Below are 16,280 nucleotides of genomic sequence, written 5' to 3'. Positions count from 1 at the left end.
TCTCCAATTGGCCACCCAGGCAGCATCTTTCCCTTGGAAGCCCTGCACTGGCTTAGGTCTGCTCTTCCTAAATGAGTTACTGATGGTGAGATAGAATTACCAGGATTGGCTTGGCATAATTAAAACCCACCTCTAGGCTGGGCGCGTAATACCTGAGGATAGTTATTACATTTTAGTCATCCTTATGTTCCCAGTGCTTAGTACATAGTATGTGCTCAGTAAATGTTTAGTGATAACTGGGTTTTATCAGCAGTCTAAATTGCTTTAGATAAGTTATGCTATGGTTTTGAATGTTTGTCCTCTCCAAAACTCATGTTGAAATTTACAGGCCTGGCCAGCCACAATGGCTCATGCCTGTAATCTCAGCACTTTGGGAGGCTGAGGCGGGCAGATCACTGAAGGTCAGGAGTTCAAGTCCAGCCTGGCCAACATGGTAAAACCCCATCTCTACTAAAAATACAAAAATTAGCCAGGCATGGTGGTGGGTGCCTGTAATCCCAGCTACTCAGGGGGCTAAAGCAGGGGAATTGCTTGAACCTTGGAGGTGGAGGTTGCAGTGAGCCAAGATTGCACCACTGTACTTCAGCCTAGAGCATCAAAGCAAGACCCTCTCCCCGCAAAAAAAAAAAACACACCTCTGGAGCTGAGGTCAGTCTAAACTGGAGAGCTGCTATAGCATGGGGTCAGATAAAAAGGTTTTGGTGGGTGAGTATGATGTCAGCTATATTTCATGCTGACCAGAACAAGCAAAAATAACAAAAAAAGAGCAAAGTGGTAACTTTCAAATGAGAAATATTTTACAGTATAACAAGTCCCTAACTAAGAATATTCCAAAGTTAAATGATGCATCAAAAAATTAGTCTCTTTGTTTTCATAGTGTCTGACCTGGAAGGAAAAATAAAATCAAATTCTGGGTAAGTAGGATGAAATATTTTAATTATACTATTCTAAAAATGTGTGCATCCAGGTGAGTCTGAACAGCTCTCAAATGGCATAACTGTGATGCATCCATCTGGTGATAGTGACACAATGATGTTAGAATCTGAATGTCAAGCTCCTGTACAGAAGGTAAAAGTAATTTTTTTTTCCTAACAAATCTTGAAGGGATTTGAAGTTGGGTTTGGAAGTGGTACAAGAGGTATTTAAAAGCCCTGACTTAAATGAAATGTTGGATCTCTAAGCCTAATTTTTGCCTACGTAATTTTTTTAAAAAGTACTTCTGAGCAACATCCTTCCCCTACCCACATACCTACCTATCATTGGTCCTCTTGTTTGTGTTTTTTTTGTTGTTGTTTTTTTTTGAGATGGAGTCTCACTCTGTCGCCTAGGCTGGAGTGCCATGGCATGATCTCGGCTCACTGCAACCTCTGCCTCCCAGATTCAAGCGATTCTCATGCCTCAGCCTCCCAAGTAGCTGGGATTACAGGTGTGTACCACCATGCCCAGCTAATTTTTTGTATTTTTATTGGAGGAGACAGTGTTTTGCCACGTTGGCCAGGTTGGTCTCAAACTCCTGATCTTAGGTGATCCACCCACCTGGCCTCTCAAAGTGTTGGGATTACAGGCATGAGCCACCATGCTTGGCCCTTTTGTTTGTGTTTAATTGAAAGTTCTATAATGTTGATATTTGCCAGTGATCTCAATTTTAAAGCATGTCATAAAACCATCTTTTAGAATCTATTCTAGGGATATCTAAGAAATCCAAGGGATTTCCTAATGGAGTCTTAATGTCTACTTAATCTTCAAATTATATACTGATATCATTCTTTCAACAAATATTCTAGATGATTGGGATACATTAAGATACATAAGGTACTGTTCAAGGTGTTTTCAGAAACTATGAAAGGAATATTTTTATATATTTTTTCTCTATCCCCCTCCATCCCTCTGTTCCATTACCCTCTACTTCTTACCTTTTCCTTGCAAGTACTTTAGAGGACAAATCTAAAGGTGAGAAGGTGGAAGGTGAGATGCTTTAGTTGAGTGAGTCATAGAACTAGAAATTAGCCCATTCCATAGGTAGAGACAAAAAACAGGTTTTATTGACAACTTACAGGAAAGCACAACTGGCTAATCATTGGTGATTGGTAAAGGTCATTGTGTTGGGGGCAGGGAGGGATGTTTTGACTCCTTTTATTACTTCAGGATAGAAATAAAAGGCCTATAAATATATCTAGTCATACATGTTCTTTTGCCTTATATGGGGCCCTAGACAAGTTTTCTCCTCATATTTCATGGAAATACATCAAAAGTGCAATCAAGCATAATTATTAAGGAGATAATTATTTTTAGAAATTCAGCAGAAGATGTTTTAGTATTGCACAGCCCTCTTTCCTTATTATAGATGGACAGGTTTAACTGTAGAAAGGGCCATCTAGACTTGTGCTTATCTAATATGGTAGCCTCTGGTCACATGTGGCTAATTGAGCCCTTGACATGTAGCTAAAGGAACTAAGTTTTAAAATTTGTCTTTTAATTAAAATTTAAAATGGACACAATTCAGTTTCGGAAGACTTAGATGTGTTTGGAACAGTTTGACTATACATAACTAGTTTTTCAACTGTGAATTTTATGAAATCTAATTATAGATAAATTGTTTCTAGTAGGAATTTAGCATTTGAAGTTGAAATGTCCTACAAATGTAAATTGGGATGACTTAGTATGAAAAAATACTTTATGTCTTTTATATTGATTACCTGTTGAAATAATGCTTTGGGTATATTTGGTTAAATAAATATATTAAATTTACTTAAATTTTTAAAACGTGGCTATTAGAAAACATTAAATTACATATATTTCTGGTGGGCAGCACTAATCTCAACCATGGTGTATCTTGTTTAAGAAGAGCAGTCACATCACTTAAGTTTTTTCTTCTTAACCACCAAAAGGAAAAATATATCCATGTCAGAGGACTCTCAACAAACTCCATGGCATTTTTAGGGTACAATCTTACTTTGCCTCTTATTAATCCTTTGAGCATTTTCTTTATTTTCCCTATAGGATAATAAGTATCTTGATTACACTGAGGGATTTATTTATTTTTATGCTTTCTGCAAATTATGCAGTTAATATATATGTCTTAAAATAATTGGCAAGTGTGCTACTTTAATGTGGTCTCAGATTAATAATTGAGTTTAGATGATCTGTTATGTTTTTGTATTTTTTTCTAACTTTAGTAACCTTTGACTTTAGTAACCTTTTACTTTAGTAAAAGTACATGAAGCCCTTTAGAATCTTAATTAGATCTATTGCTGTATCATCAAAAAACGTTTTCTTCCTTCCAAAATTTGGTTAACATCTGTAGACATAGACTGAACCAAATATTTGTTTTAGGATATAAAGATTAAGAATGCAGATTCATGGAAAAGTTTAGGCAAACCAGTGAAACCATCAGGTGTAATGAAATCCTCAGATGAGCTCTTCAACCAATTTAGAAAAGCAGCCATAGAAAAGGAAGTAAAAGCTCGGACACAGGAACTCATACGGAAGCATTTGGAACAAAATACAAAGGAACTAAAAGCATCTCAAGAAAATCAGAGGTCTGTAATTTACTGGATTAAAGGAGGGTTTGGGAGATATAGAATGTATTTTAAATACATTAAATTTCTTATTTGTTAAGTGACTATGATTCAACTGTTTAGTAGAACACAGAGCAAACTGTAATTGCAAAAAGTACGTTTGATACTTTTTCTAAGTGGTGATATCTCTTTTGAAGACAAATAATCAAGGGATTAAGCTACTAAAGATACTAATTACTAAATTATATAGTCATTATTTTACAGAAATGTCTTAAAGTTTTTCTGGTCTATGTGTTAGAAGATAGTGGTTCATCTTGGCCACAGTTTTCTAAAACCATTTATTTGTTAATATGGATTAGCCTATGTATAATTTGATGCATCAAAAATAAAGCTTAAAATAATGTTATAACATGAACATGGTTGTCTAATATATGGCTTTATATTTGTCATTTAATAACATTTTTGTAATACTTTTAAGGAACTTGAAACCTACTTTGAGCTATACTTTTTTTCTTTAAGGGATCTTGGGAATGGATTGACTGTAGAATCTTTTTCAAATAAAATACAAAACAAGTGCTCTGGAGAAGAGCAGAAAGAACATCAGCAGTCATCAGAAGCTCAAGATAAATCCAAACTCTGGCTTCTCAAAGACCGTGATTTAGCAAGGCAGAAAGAACAAGAGAGGAGGAGGAGAGAAGCAGTAAGTGAATTTTAGTTTACTAAATCTAATTTAACAAGGGAAAGATTTAACAGAGCACTGTCTTTTGTATGTTCAAGGATGCATTTGGGGTAATTTTTCAGTGACAGTGGACTTACCTCTTTAGTGAGGATCAGGTTCTAAAATTAAAGCTTAAAATAAAAAAATTCATAGCCAAAGGAGGCAATGCAATAATAGAGTATTGATCCTGGAAGTACTAGACTACCTGAGTTAAAATGATGATTTTGGAGGCGGGAGGATCTTTTGAGGCCAGGAGTTAGAGGCTGCAGGGAGCTATGATCACACCACTACACTCCAGTGTGGGTGACAGAGCAACATGGTGCTCTCAAACAAACAAAAAAAGATGGTCTGCCTATTTACTAGACTCTTAGACCTTGGCAATTATCTAACTCCCTAAAGTGGGAATAATAATACCTATTGTGAAGGTGAAATGAATGAGCATGTATTAAGCACATAGGAAAATGCCTAGCACTAGGTGAAGTGATTTATCACTTACTATTGTTACTGTTTAAAAATCTGTAAACCACCTATGAATTGTGGCCAGAAGATGTGCCATCTGTTCCTGGTCAGCATTTCTTTGGTTGACTGCTAGATTAAGAAGCTGACTTTCACTTAGGAGTCCTAATATGCAGAAAATAATATTTTAAAAGCTACAGTTGATTCCTTCTTTTATTCATGGATTATTTCAGAAGTGTTTAGTTTCCAGATATTTGGGAATTTTCTGATTCTAGTGATTTCTGTTAGTGATTTCTAATTTAATTCCATTGTGGTCGTACACATATCTGACTGAATTGTTTGAAATTTATTGAGACTTATTTTATGGCCTGGCTTATGGTCTACTTTGGTAAATATTCTGTGTGCACATGAAGAATGTGTATTTTATTGCTGTTGGATAGGGTGTTAATCAGGCCAAGTTGGTTTGTCTTCTTGTTCATTATGAAATGATCTTTACTTCTGGTAATAATTACTCAAAAATTACACTGAAATTTAAAATAGGCACTTCACCTTTTTATGACTAGCGTTGGCACAGTAAAATTCTTTCCATCGTTTTACTTTTAACCTATCTTGTGTTTTTTTTTAATTATTTAAAGTGAGTTTCTTGTAGGCAACATGTAATGGGATCTTGCTTTTGTTTGTTTGTTTGTTTGTTTTTATCGAGATGAAGTTTCGCTTTTGTTGCCCAAGCTGGAGTGCAGTGGTGTGATCTCGGCTCACTGCAACCTCCACCTCCTGGGTTCAAGCGATTCTTCTGCCTCAGCGTCCCCAGTAGCTGGCATTACAGGCGCACGCCACCATGCCTGGCTAATGTTTTGTATTTTTAATAGAAATGGGGTTTCACCATGTTAGGCAGGCTGGTCTCAAACTCCTGACCTTAGGCGATCGCCTGCCTCGGCCTCCCAAAGTGCTGGGATTACAGATGTGAGCCACCATGCCCAGCCTGTTTTTTTTTTTTATTTTATTTTTTTGAGACAGAATTTTGCTCTTGTCGCCCAGGCTGGAGTGCAGTAGTGCAATCTTGGCTCACTGTGACCTCTGCCTCCTGGGTTCAAGCGATTCTCATGCCTCAGCCTCCCGAGTAGCTGGGATTACAGGCCCGTGCCACAACACCCAGCTAATTTTTTGTATTTTTAGTAGAGACAGGGTTTCACCATGTTGCCAAGGCTGGTCTCGGACTCCTGAGCTCAGGCAATCCACCCACCTTGGCCTCCCAAAGTGTTAGGATGACAGGCATTAGCCAAAGATCTCTGCCTTTTAATCACATGTTTAGACTAGTTACATTCAGTATAATCATTGACATTGTTAAGTTTGAGTTCATCATCTTGATAATTGTTTTCTGTTCCTGTCTTTCTTCTCTCTCTCTTTTTTTTTCTGCCCGTTTTTGTATTAAGCTTTTTTGTTGTTAACTTTTGTTTTAGGTTCTGGGGTACATGTGAAGGTTTGTTACATAGGTAAACTGGTGTAACGGGGGTTCGTTGTACAGATTATTTCTTCACCCAGGTATTAAGCCCAGTATCCAATAGTTACCTTTTCTGCTCCTCTCTGTCCTCCCAACCTCCACCCTCAAGTAGACCCCAGTGTCTGCTGTTTCCTTCTTTGTGTTCCTAAGTTCATATCATTCAGCTCCCACTTATAGGTGAGAACATGCAGTATTTGATTTTCTGTTCCTGCATTTGTTTGCTGAGGATAATAGCCTCCAGTTCCATCCATGTTCCTGCAAAACACATGATCTCCTTCTTTATGTCTACAGAGCATTTTTTTAGTCCACTTCATCTCCTTCATTGACATAGTCAGTAACTCTTTGTTTTCCTATTTTAGTGGTTGCTTACGGTTTACAATATACAGCTTTAACTTAATCGCAGTCTGCTTTCAATTTACGTTATACCACCTCATGTTTAGTGTAAGAGCTTTACAACAGTTACTTCCATTCCTCCCCGTCAGCCTTATGCTATTGCTTAAATACTGATAATATCTCTTAAATTGTTTTAAATAAAGAATCTTATATTTATATATGCAGTTACCACTTCCTGTGCTTTTCATTCCTTTATTTATTTATTTATTCATTCATTCATTCATTCATTCGTTTATTTTTGAGGTGGAGTTTCGCTCTTGTCGCCCAGCCTGGAATGCAATGGTGCAATCTCGGCTCACTGCAACCTCCACCTCCCTGGTTCAAGCGATTCTCCTGCCTCAGCCTCCCAAGTAGCTGGGATTCCAGGCACCCACCACCATGCCTGGTAAATTTTTGTATTTTTAGTAGAGCCAAGGTTTTGCCATGTTGGCCAGGCTAGTCTCGAACTCCTAACCTCAGGTGATCCACCCACCTCAGCCTCCCAAAGTGCTGGGATTATAGGCATGAGCCACCGTGCCTGGCCCATTCCTTTGTTTAGATCCAGATATCCAAATAGTGTAATTTTCCTTTTGCATAAAGGACTTCCTTTGAACATTTCTTATAGTCTGGGTCCGCTGGCAATAGTTCTTTCCACTTTTGTGCATCTGAAAATGCCTTTATTTGGCCTTTTTTTTCCATTCATAGACTTTTATTTTTTAGAGCAGTCTTACATTTGTAGCAAAACCGAGCTGAAAATACAGAGTTCCTACGTGCCATACCCCTCTATATATATGCCCTCCCCCACCATCAATGTCAATACATCATTGTCAGCCTTAGTATAATCAAGTAAAGTATATAGTTTACATTAGGATTCATTCTTCGTGTTGTACTTTTTATGGATTTTGACAAATGTATAATGATATACATCAGCCATTATAGTTCCTTACGGAATAGTTTTCCTGCCCTCAAAGTTTCCTGTGGCCCACCTATTCATCCCTCCTCACAACCCTGGCAACCACTGATCTTTTTACTGTCTCCACAGGTTTATCTTGTCCAGAATGTCATATAGTTGGGATCATGCCCTATGCAGCCTTTTCAGATTGTTGTCTTTCACTTAGCAATGTGCGTTTAAGGTTCCTCTCTATCTTTCTATGGCTTGATAGCTGAATTTTAAAAAATTAATTATCTTAATTGACAATTATATATATTTATGGTATACAATTATGTTTTGAAATATGTGTACATTGTGGAATGGCTACATCAAACATGTATCACCTCACCTTTTGTGGTGAGAACACTTGAAATCTATTCTTTGGTAATTTTTTAGTATATAATACATTGTTTTTAACTATAGTCTCCATGTTGTATATTAAATCTTTTGGAATTCCTACTGTCTAACTGAAAGTTTGTATTCCTTGAATAATATTTCCTATCTCTACCCCCAACCTCTCCCCATATCCTAATAAACTACCATTTCATTCTCTGCTTCTATGGGTTCAACTTTTTAAGACCCCACAGATAAGTGAGATCATGCGGTATTTGTCTTTCTGTGCCTGGCTTATTTCACTTAATATAATGTCCTCTGGGTTCACCTGTGTTGTTGAAAATGATGGGGTTTTCTTTTTAAAGATTGAATAGTGTTCCATTATATATATACAACATTTCTTCTATTCAGCCATTGATGGACATTTAGGTTGATTTCATGTCTTGGCTATCACAATAGGTCATTTCTTTTTAGCACATTATATGAATATACCACAGTTTAGTTATTACTTACCTATTGAAGGACATCTTGGTTGCCTCCAACCTATGGCAATTAAGAATAAAGCTGCCATAAACATTTGTTTGCAGGTTTTTCAACTTGCCACTTTTTTTTTTTTTTTTTTTTCTCTTGACATAGTCTCACTCTGTTGCCCAGGCTGGAGTGCAGTGGCATGATCATGGCTCACTGCAGGCTTGACCTCCCAGGCTCAAGCGATCCTCCTACCCCAACCCCCCAGTAGCTGGGACCACAGGCATGCACCACCACACCCAGCTAATTTTTTTTTGTTTTGTTTTTTTTTGTTTTTTTTTTGTAGAGACAAAGTCTCACTGTGTGGCCCAGGGTAGTCTCGAACTCCTGAGCTCAAGCAGTCTGCCTGCCTCTGCCTCCCAGAGTGCTAGAATTACAGGTGTGAGCCACTGCGCCTGGCCCTGCCTTCAATTTTGAAAGACACTTTTGCTGAATTTAGAACTCTAGAGCTTTAATGTTTTTTCTTTTAGCACTTTAAAGGTACTTGTTCACTGTCTCATTGATTCCATTGTTTCCACTGAGAAATCCAGTACTATTATCTTTGGTCTTCTGTATATAGTATGTTTTTCCTCTACTTGCCTTTAACATTTGTATTGATCACTGGGTTTCAGCAATTGTTTTCTTCATGTTTCTTGTCATTTGTTGAGCTTATTCAAGATGTGTGTTTTCATCAAGCTTGGAAAAATTTTGGCCATTATTTATTCAAATAATATCCCACCTCACTCCCTTGTGAGGACTCCAATTATTTATGTATTAGACCATTTAAAGTTGCCTCATAGCTCACTAATGCTAATTTTTTTTTTTTTTTTTTTTTTTTTTTTGAGACTGAATCTCACTCTGTTGCTCAGGCTGCAGTGCAGTGGCGTGATCTCGGCTCACTGCAACCTCTGCCTCCTCCCAGGTTCAAGTGATTCTCATGGTGCAGCCTCTTGAGTAGTAGGACTGCAGGCACTTGCCACCATGCCCAGCTAATTTTGTTTTTGTTTTTATTTTTTTAGTAGAGACAGGGTTTCCCCATGTTGGCCAGGGCTAGTCTCAAACTCCTGTCCTTAAGGGATCTGCCTGCCTCTGCCTCCCAAAGTGTTAGGATTACAGGCATGAGCCACCTGCACCTGGGCTGCGCTTTTAATTTTTTTTAATTATTTTTTCCCTTTGAATTTCATTTTGGATAAATTCACCAGTCTTTTCTTCAGTGTCTAATCTTTCTGTTAACCCCCAGTGTATTAATTTTCATCCCAGACATTGTAGATGTGAGATTTGGGTTTATTAAAAATGTGTGTGGTTTTTTTTTTTATCTCTATTAAACTGCTGAAAAAATGGAATACAGTTAAAATAACTGTTTTAATGTGCTTCTCTGCTAATTCCAATATGTATGTCAGTTCTGGGTCAGTTTCAATTGATTGGTTAGTCTCTTCTTTGTGAATAGTGTTTTTCTGCTTCTTTGCATAACTAATAATCATAAATACCAGGTGTCGTGAATGTTACCTTGTTGGGTGCTAGATTTTTTTTTTTTTCCCGGCAATCTCAGTCACATAGAACTGGATATTTTTGTAATCCTAGGAAAAATGTGTAAATTCATAGGACATATAAGAACATTAGTTTGAGAAGAGAACAGCCATTGGCTTTAGCTATAGTATTGGTTAAAGTACAAATTAATTTTCTAGGGAATAACAAAAGTTCTGTCAGCCATGTATTTTATAATACTAAGGTAGAAACAAATTGCATTTAATAGTGCTGTACATTTAACATATGGTGAAGTTTACTTTAGAGCAGTGTGATCTTAGTGGAACTTTCTACAATGATAGAAATATGCTTTATCCATTCAAACATACTAGCAAATAGCCACATAGGGCTGTTGAGCACAGGAAATGTAGCTAATGCAACTAAGGAACTGAATTTTAAACTTTAATTTTAATGAACTCAATTTTAAATAGAAACTTTTTGGTATTGTCTTTTTGGAGGTTTTTAGGAACTCATTGTTAAATTTCGTTAGTAGTTGACCTAAAGTCTTTCTTTTTTTTTTTCCTGAGATGTAGTCTTGCTCTGTCGCCCAGGCTGGAGTGCAGTGGTGCCGTCTCGGCTCGCTGCAAACTCCGCCTCCTGGGTTGATGCCATTCTCCTGCCTCAGCCTCCTGAGTAGCTGGGACTACAGGCGCCCGCCACCACGCCCGGCTAATTTTTTGTATTTTTAGTAGAGACGAGGTTTCACCATGTTAGCCAGGATAGTCTTGATCTTCTGACCTCATGATCTGCCCACCTCGGCCTCCCAAAGTGGTGGGATTACAGGCATGAGCTACCACGCCCAGCCGACCTAAAGTCTTTCTGTAGTGATGTAAAAATGTTTCCTGTTGGCACTCACACGGGCCTGACTTAAGTCACCCCCAAGTGATTTCACTGCACCCTAGTTGTGGCCCAACAACACAACTAGGTAACCTGATAAATTTCCCAATATCCTAAGCACTTTTCTGGAACATGACTAGACTAGGAACCCACTGAAAGCTGACTAATGATGTTACATCTAGCAGCTTGATAACTAACAACCCGACCTTGGATCTATTTGCTATCATTTTTGACAGCCCAGCCTCTTGCTGCCAGTCGAAAGAGCCATACTCTATAAAGCAATAATAACTTGACACTTAGCAGAGTTCCCAAACGTTTACCTCATGCCAGTTACCTTGACCAAACTTTTGATCTTAAATTTGAACAGTTGAAGAGTGTATTTAGGACCACACAGTAAGGAATAGCCAGCTTATGGTGTCAGCTATGGGGAGCATTAGTATTAAAAATCATGGTATTGGCTGGGTACAGTGGCTCATGCCTATAATCTTAACACTTTGAGAGGCCGAGGCAGGCAGATCACTGGAAGTTAGGAGTTCGAGACCAGCCTGGCCAACATGGTGAAACCCCATCTCTACTAAAAATACAAAAATTAGCCAGCCATGGTGGCGCACCTGTAATCCCAGCTACTTAGGAGGCTGAGGCAGAAGAATCATTTGAATCGGGAGGTAGAGGTTACAGTGAGCCGAGATCACGCCACTGCACTCCAGCCTGGGCAACAAGAGCAAAACTCCATCTAGAAAAAAAAAAAAAAAAAAATCATGGTATCTAAGGTTAATTGGTACAGAGAATACCAGTTCTCTATCGATAATTGTTCCACATGCACAGATTTTAGTCAAGATGTAAGAGAATCTAAAATAAGCCAATACACACAACCTTTAAATAAAAACAGGTTTCATTACATATTCTACAAATTTTGCAGTATGTCTGGATACTTATAGCAGTATCACATGATATTTAAACTAGGACAACGTATCCAATGCCTATATTGGAGGCTTAGAATAGAACTTAAAGGAACAATCTGTGCTAGACATTTGGCATCCTAGAAACTGGGTGTTAAGAATGTAGTCTGGGGCCGGGTCGGTGGCTCATGCCTGTAATCCCAACACTTTGGGAGGCCAAGGCAGGTGGATCACTTGAGGTCAGGAGTTCGAGACCAGCCTGGCCAACATAGTGAAACCCCATCTCTACTAAAACTACAAGATTAGTTGGGCTTGGTGGTATGCACCTGTAGCCCCAGCTACTTGGGAGGCTAAGATATGAGAATCACCTGAACCTGCGAGGCAGAGGTTGCAGTGAGCTGAGGTCATGCCACTGCACTCCAGCCTGGGCGACAGATTGAGACTCTGTCACAAGAAAAAAAAAAAAGAATGTAGTTTATGCCAGTTGCAGCAGCTTGCGCCTTGTAATCCCAGCACTTTGGGAGGCTGAGGCAGGTGGATCACTTGAGGTCAGGAGTTCGACGCCAGCCTGGCCAATGTGGCAAAATTCTGTCTCTACTAAAAATGCAAAAATTACCTGGGCATGGCGGTGCACATCTGTAATCCCAGCTCCTCGGGAGGCTGAGGAAAGAGAATCACTTGAACCCAGGAGGCAGAGGTTGCAGTGAGCTGAGATCACGCCACTGCACTCCAGCCTGGGTGACAAAACGACACAATGTTTCAAAAAAAAAAAAAAAGATTAAAAAAAAATGTAGTCTAGATTAAGATTTAAGAAGTATTCTTTTGTCTCTAAGGCAGATTTAAAGAAATTTATATGGTTTGTAAGAGTCAGACATAACTTTCAAATACTTTCAGTAGGTAAATCACAATTCCAAATATTTTCCCACATAGCTAATGAGAATGCTAATTCCCATTCAAGAAGCCAACCAACTGATTGCAAATTGGTGCTTTTACCTACCACTCTGGTCTGTTGCTGTTTATTGATTTATTTTTTTAAAATAATTTTGTGAACTTTAATATTTGGTGTCATCTCAGATGCTAAAGAATATCTATAAGGGCAGTTAGAAAAGGCTTCAGAATATAGTTGACATTTGTTTCCTTTGTCTTAATTAGCTTTTTCTCTACTTTGGCTTATTTTTTAAACAGCTTTTTCGTGATTAATATGGCATTTTGCTGAATGTTACATGTAATCTGATTCTTCATAAATGCCTATACATAGAATAGACTAGGTTACACAGTTAGTAAGTGGCAGAATCAAGGAAAGCCCATAGTTTTAGCATTACATATTATAGTTATCTCACATAACAAAGATATTGGTTCATTCAGAAAGTAATTTTGTGTGTCTGGCATTATGCTGGGTTTAGAAGTAAGACAGTGTGCTCTCAGCGTTCATGTTCTTATTCATACCCACTCTGTCAACATTGAACTTTCTCTTTTACTTGTAGGGAGGGGTCAAACTTATTCTTAGTGTTCTTGTAGGTTTTGTTTTTTATTTATTACATGAACAATATATTAACAAATCAGGTAATATTTGAACAGAAATAATTATGTACAAATTTATTGTTCAACCTGAGAAAATAAAAATTAAAAAATTATTGAATAGTTTTCTTTTGTATGATTTGTTCCTAAATGTTGCATAATCATTATTGTATAGTTGTAGTAAAGACATACATTTTTAAAGTAATATTAAAATTTTCTTCTTTTTCTACAGATGGTGGGTACCATTGATATGACCCTTCAAAGTGACATTATGACAATGTTTGAAAACAACTTTGATTAAAACTCAGTTTTTAAATTAACCATCAACTTAAAATGAATGGTAAAAGATCAAAATGCATATGGTAAAATGATTGCTTTCAGATAACAAGATACCAATCTTATATTGTATTTTGACTGCTCTAAAATGATTAAACAGTTTTCACTTACATTTTTAATAGCTATATGCTTATTTTTTAAACGACATAATTCAAAGGAAATTTAATAATTTTGGATCCCTAAAAATTGGACAAATTCCCAGATATTCGTTCATTCTATAAATAATTGTCTATATATTATAGGCCCTGTACTAAGCAATGAAAATCCAAAAGATAGCTCCTGCTTGTTTAAAAATGAAGAGTATGACTTTTCTAATTCAATAAGTGAAAAATAATGAAGAATATATGAAAGTGTATAAAAAACATAGTTCCTGTTGAGTTTTTAACTTTTAAAACAAATATTCGTCGGCCTTCAAAAATATTTAGATTCTAACAAATAATACTTGGTTTCACTGAATGTCAGATTTCATAAGATTCTCAGCTGGTTCTATATTAAAAATTTATATTGAAATGTAGTTTTAAAGAAATATTGGCTGGAACTGCCAGTTGTGGTGGCTCATACCTATGATCCCAGCACTTTGGGAGACCAAGGTGGGCAGATTTCTTGAGCTCAGGAATTTGGGCCTGGGAAACAGGGTGAAACCTTGTCTCTACAAAAAATACAAAAAATCAGCTGGGTGTGGTGGTGCGCACCCGTGGTCCCAGCTACTTGGGAAGCTGAGGTGGGAAGATCACTTGAGCCCAGGAGGCAGAGGTTGCAGTGAGCTGAAATCACACCACTGCACTTCAGCCTGGGTGATAGAGTGAGACCCCTGCCTCTACAAAAAAAAAAAAAAAAAAAAAAAATGAGGCATGGTGGCGCACGCCAATAGTCCCAGCTACATGGAGGGCTGAAGCAGGAGGCTCATTTGAGCCCACGAGGTCAAGGCTGCAGTGAGCTGTGTTTGTGCCACTTCACTCCAGCCTAAGCAACAGAATGAGACCCTGTCTCAAAAAAAGAAAAAAAAAAAAACAAGAAATATTGCCGATGGTTTGAAAGATGTTGAATTTGAGTCAAAATAACTAAAATATTTATTTGTAATATTTAATAGTGAATATTATGTATGTAAGTTTCTATATAAACTTATGAGATTTCTTAATATGCATATGTGATAGCAATGAATGTTTAAAATATTTTAACTACAATAAGACTTATTTAAATATTCTGTAAAATATTTCTCTTTTGTTATTTTCAAGTTGCAATTATGTGTAAATCATGTGTATCAGCTTAATGTATTTTAAAATTTTGAACTCTGGAAGTGTAACATGATTCAGGCAGTGTTCTGATACCATCTAAAGTAAAAATTCAAAGTGTATGTTTATTATAAAGAGAAAAAGTTATCTTGACTTCACTTATTTTTATAATTAATATAAATTTTTGACATATCTTTAAATTATCAGGCATGTGAAAAACATGATTAAGTAGTAACTAAATGGTGATGTGACCTTCATGACACAGCCAGAATTAAAGTGACAGGGTGGCTCACGCCTGTAACCCCAGCACTTTGGGAGGCTGAGACAGGCAGATTGCTTGAGCTCAGGAATTCAAGACCAGCCTGGGTAACATGTTGAGACTCTGTCTCTACAAAAATAATACAAAAATTAGTGGGGCATGGTGGCACGCACCTGTAGTCTCAGCTACTGGCAGTTGGTGGGCAGAGGGGGGTGGGTCTCTTGAGCCTGGGAGGTCAAGACTGCAGTGAGCCAAGATCATGCCACTGCACTCCAGCCTGGGCAATGAGAGTGAGACCCTGTCTAAATAAATACATAAATAAATAAAGTGATAGTGTATTCTTATCCAACTATACCTCTTTTAATTAAGAAATCAGTTTGTGCTAAACAGTACAGATTGTCCTATGATTATATATATATATATAATTTTATTTACGTAATATAAAAGATTATAGAGAGCTATGTTTGGTTATTCTGTTTAACTGACTTGGCACTTAACCTCTTCTTAGGCTATAAGGGGCCTGACACATTGCAGATACTCAACAAACTTTTAGTGGGTTAAAGTCAGTTTAGCAAATAAAAGTCAATACTATTAGTTTATAACCAATGCTTCCTATATTATACATTATTTTTAGTAAAAGATTGGCTTCTCTTAACATCATGCATATAACTGTCTTCAACAAAAGCCTGATTTTGTGAAGACTCCGTTTCTGGCCCCATCTCACACCTGCTCCAACTCCTAGAACCTTTTTTTATTGTGTTTTCTAGAATCCGTGATAAGTCATCAATGATGTTCTCTACATAGTGAATCCTTTTGCTTTTTTCTTTCTTTTGTTCTGAGTTGTTCTGAATGTGTAGTCCCTGGACCACACAGCAATGCTTGGGAACTTTTTAGAAATGCAGATTCTCAGACTTAAGTCTTACTAAATCGGAAACTCTGGGTGTGGGGTCCAGCAATCTATAGTTGAACTAACCATCTAGGTCATTCTCGTACACACTGAAGTTTGAGATCCCCTGCTCTCACAGAACTCTGGCTGTCTCCTGCAGCCTCTCATTTGGTGCTTGCTCTTGTGGGTTTTCTTATCTTTGTAGTGCTGCTTGTAGACCATTCTCTTTCTCACCTCCCTCCTCCCTAAAAACTTCCGTCTTAAAATTTTTCATGATCATCAGACTATACCACCCATTGTCATTTACCATTCCTGGTTCACTCTTGTTCTCAGAGATTTTAGTCTCTACCTCACCGTCACTCTCCAAATGATACTTCTCAGTCCTTTGACCTCTCTGCTAATGATCTGGAGTAGCAAGATCAGCCTCAGCCACTCACTCCTTTGTCATTACTG

At 37.5% G+C, this 16,280-nt stretch overlaps 1 protein-coding gene across 2 annotated transcripts in view; it reads left to right on the top strand.

Moving 5' to 3' along the window:
• Positions 1-13,569, top strand: part of BRDT (bromodomain testis associated) — a 64,963-nt gene extending 51,394 nt beyond the window's left edge. For both annotated transcript variants that reach the window (XM_008960495.5, XM_055116158.3), the window contains 4 exons: positions 968-1,068; positions 3,334-3,539; positions 4,038-4,218; positions 13,347-13,569. In XM_008960495.5, the coding sequence (XP_008958743.4) occupies positions 968-1,068; positions 3,334-3,539; positions 4,038-4,218; positions 13,347-13,415 (557 nt within the window). In that variant the 3' untranslated portion in view covers positions 13,416-13,569. The remainder of the gene's footprint in view (positions 1-967; positions 1,069-3,333; positions 3,540-4,037; positions 4,219-13,346) is intronic.
• Positions 13,570-16,280: the final 2,711 nt, after the last annotated feature.

The sequence above is a fragment of the Pan paniscus genome, chromosome 1, assembly GCF_029289425.2.
Source record: "Pan paniscus chromosome 1, NHGRI_mPanPan1-v2.0_pri, whole genome shotgun sequence".
Lineage (NCBI taxonomy): Eukaryota > Metazoa > Chordata > Mammalia > Primates > Hominidae > Pan > Pan paniscus.
This window is presented reverse-complemented; position numbering and strand designations above follow the sequence as displayed.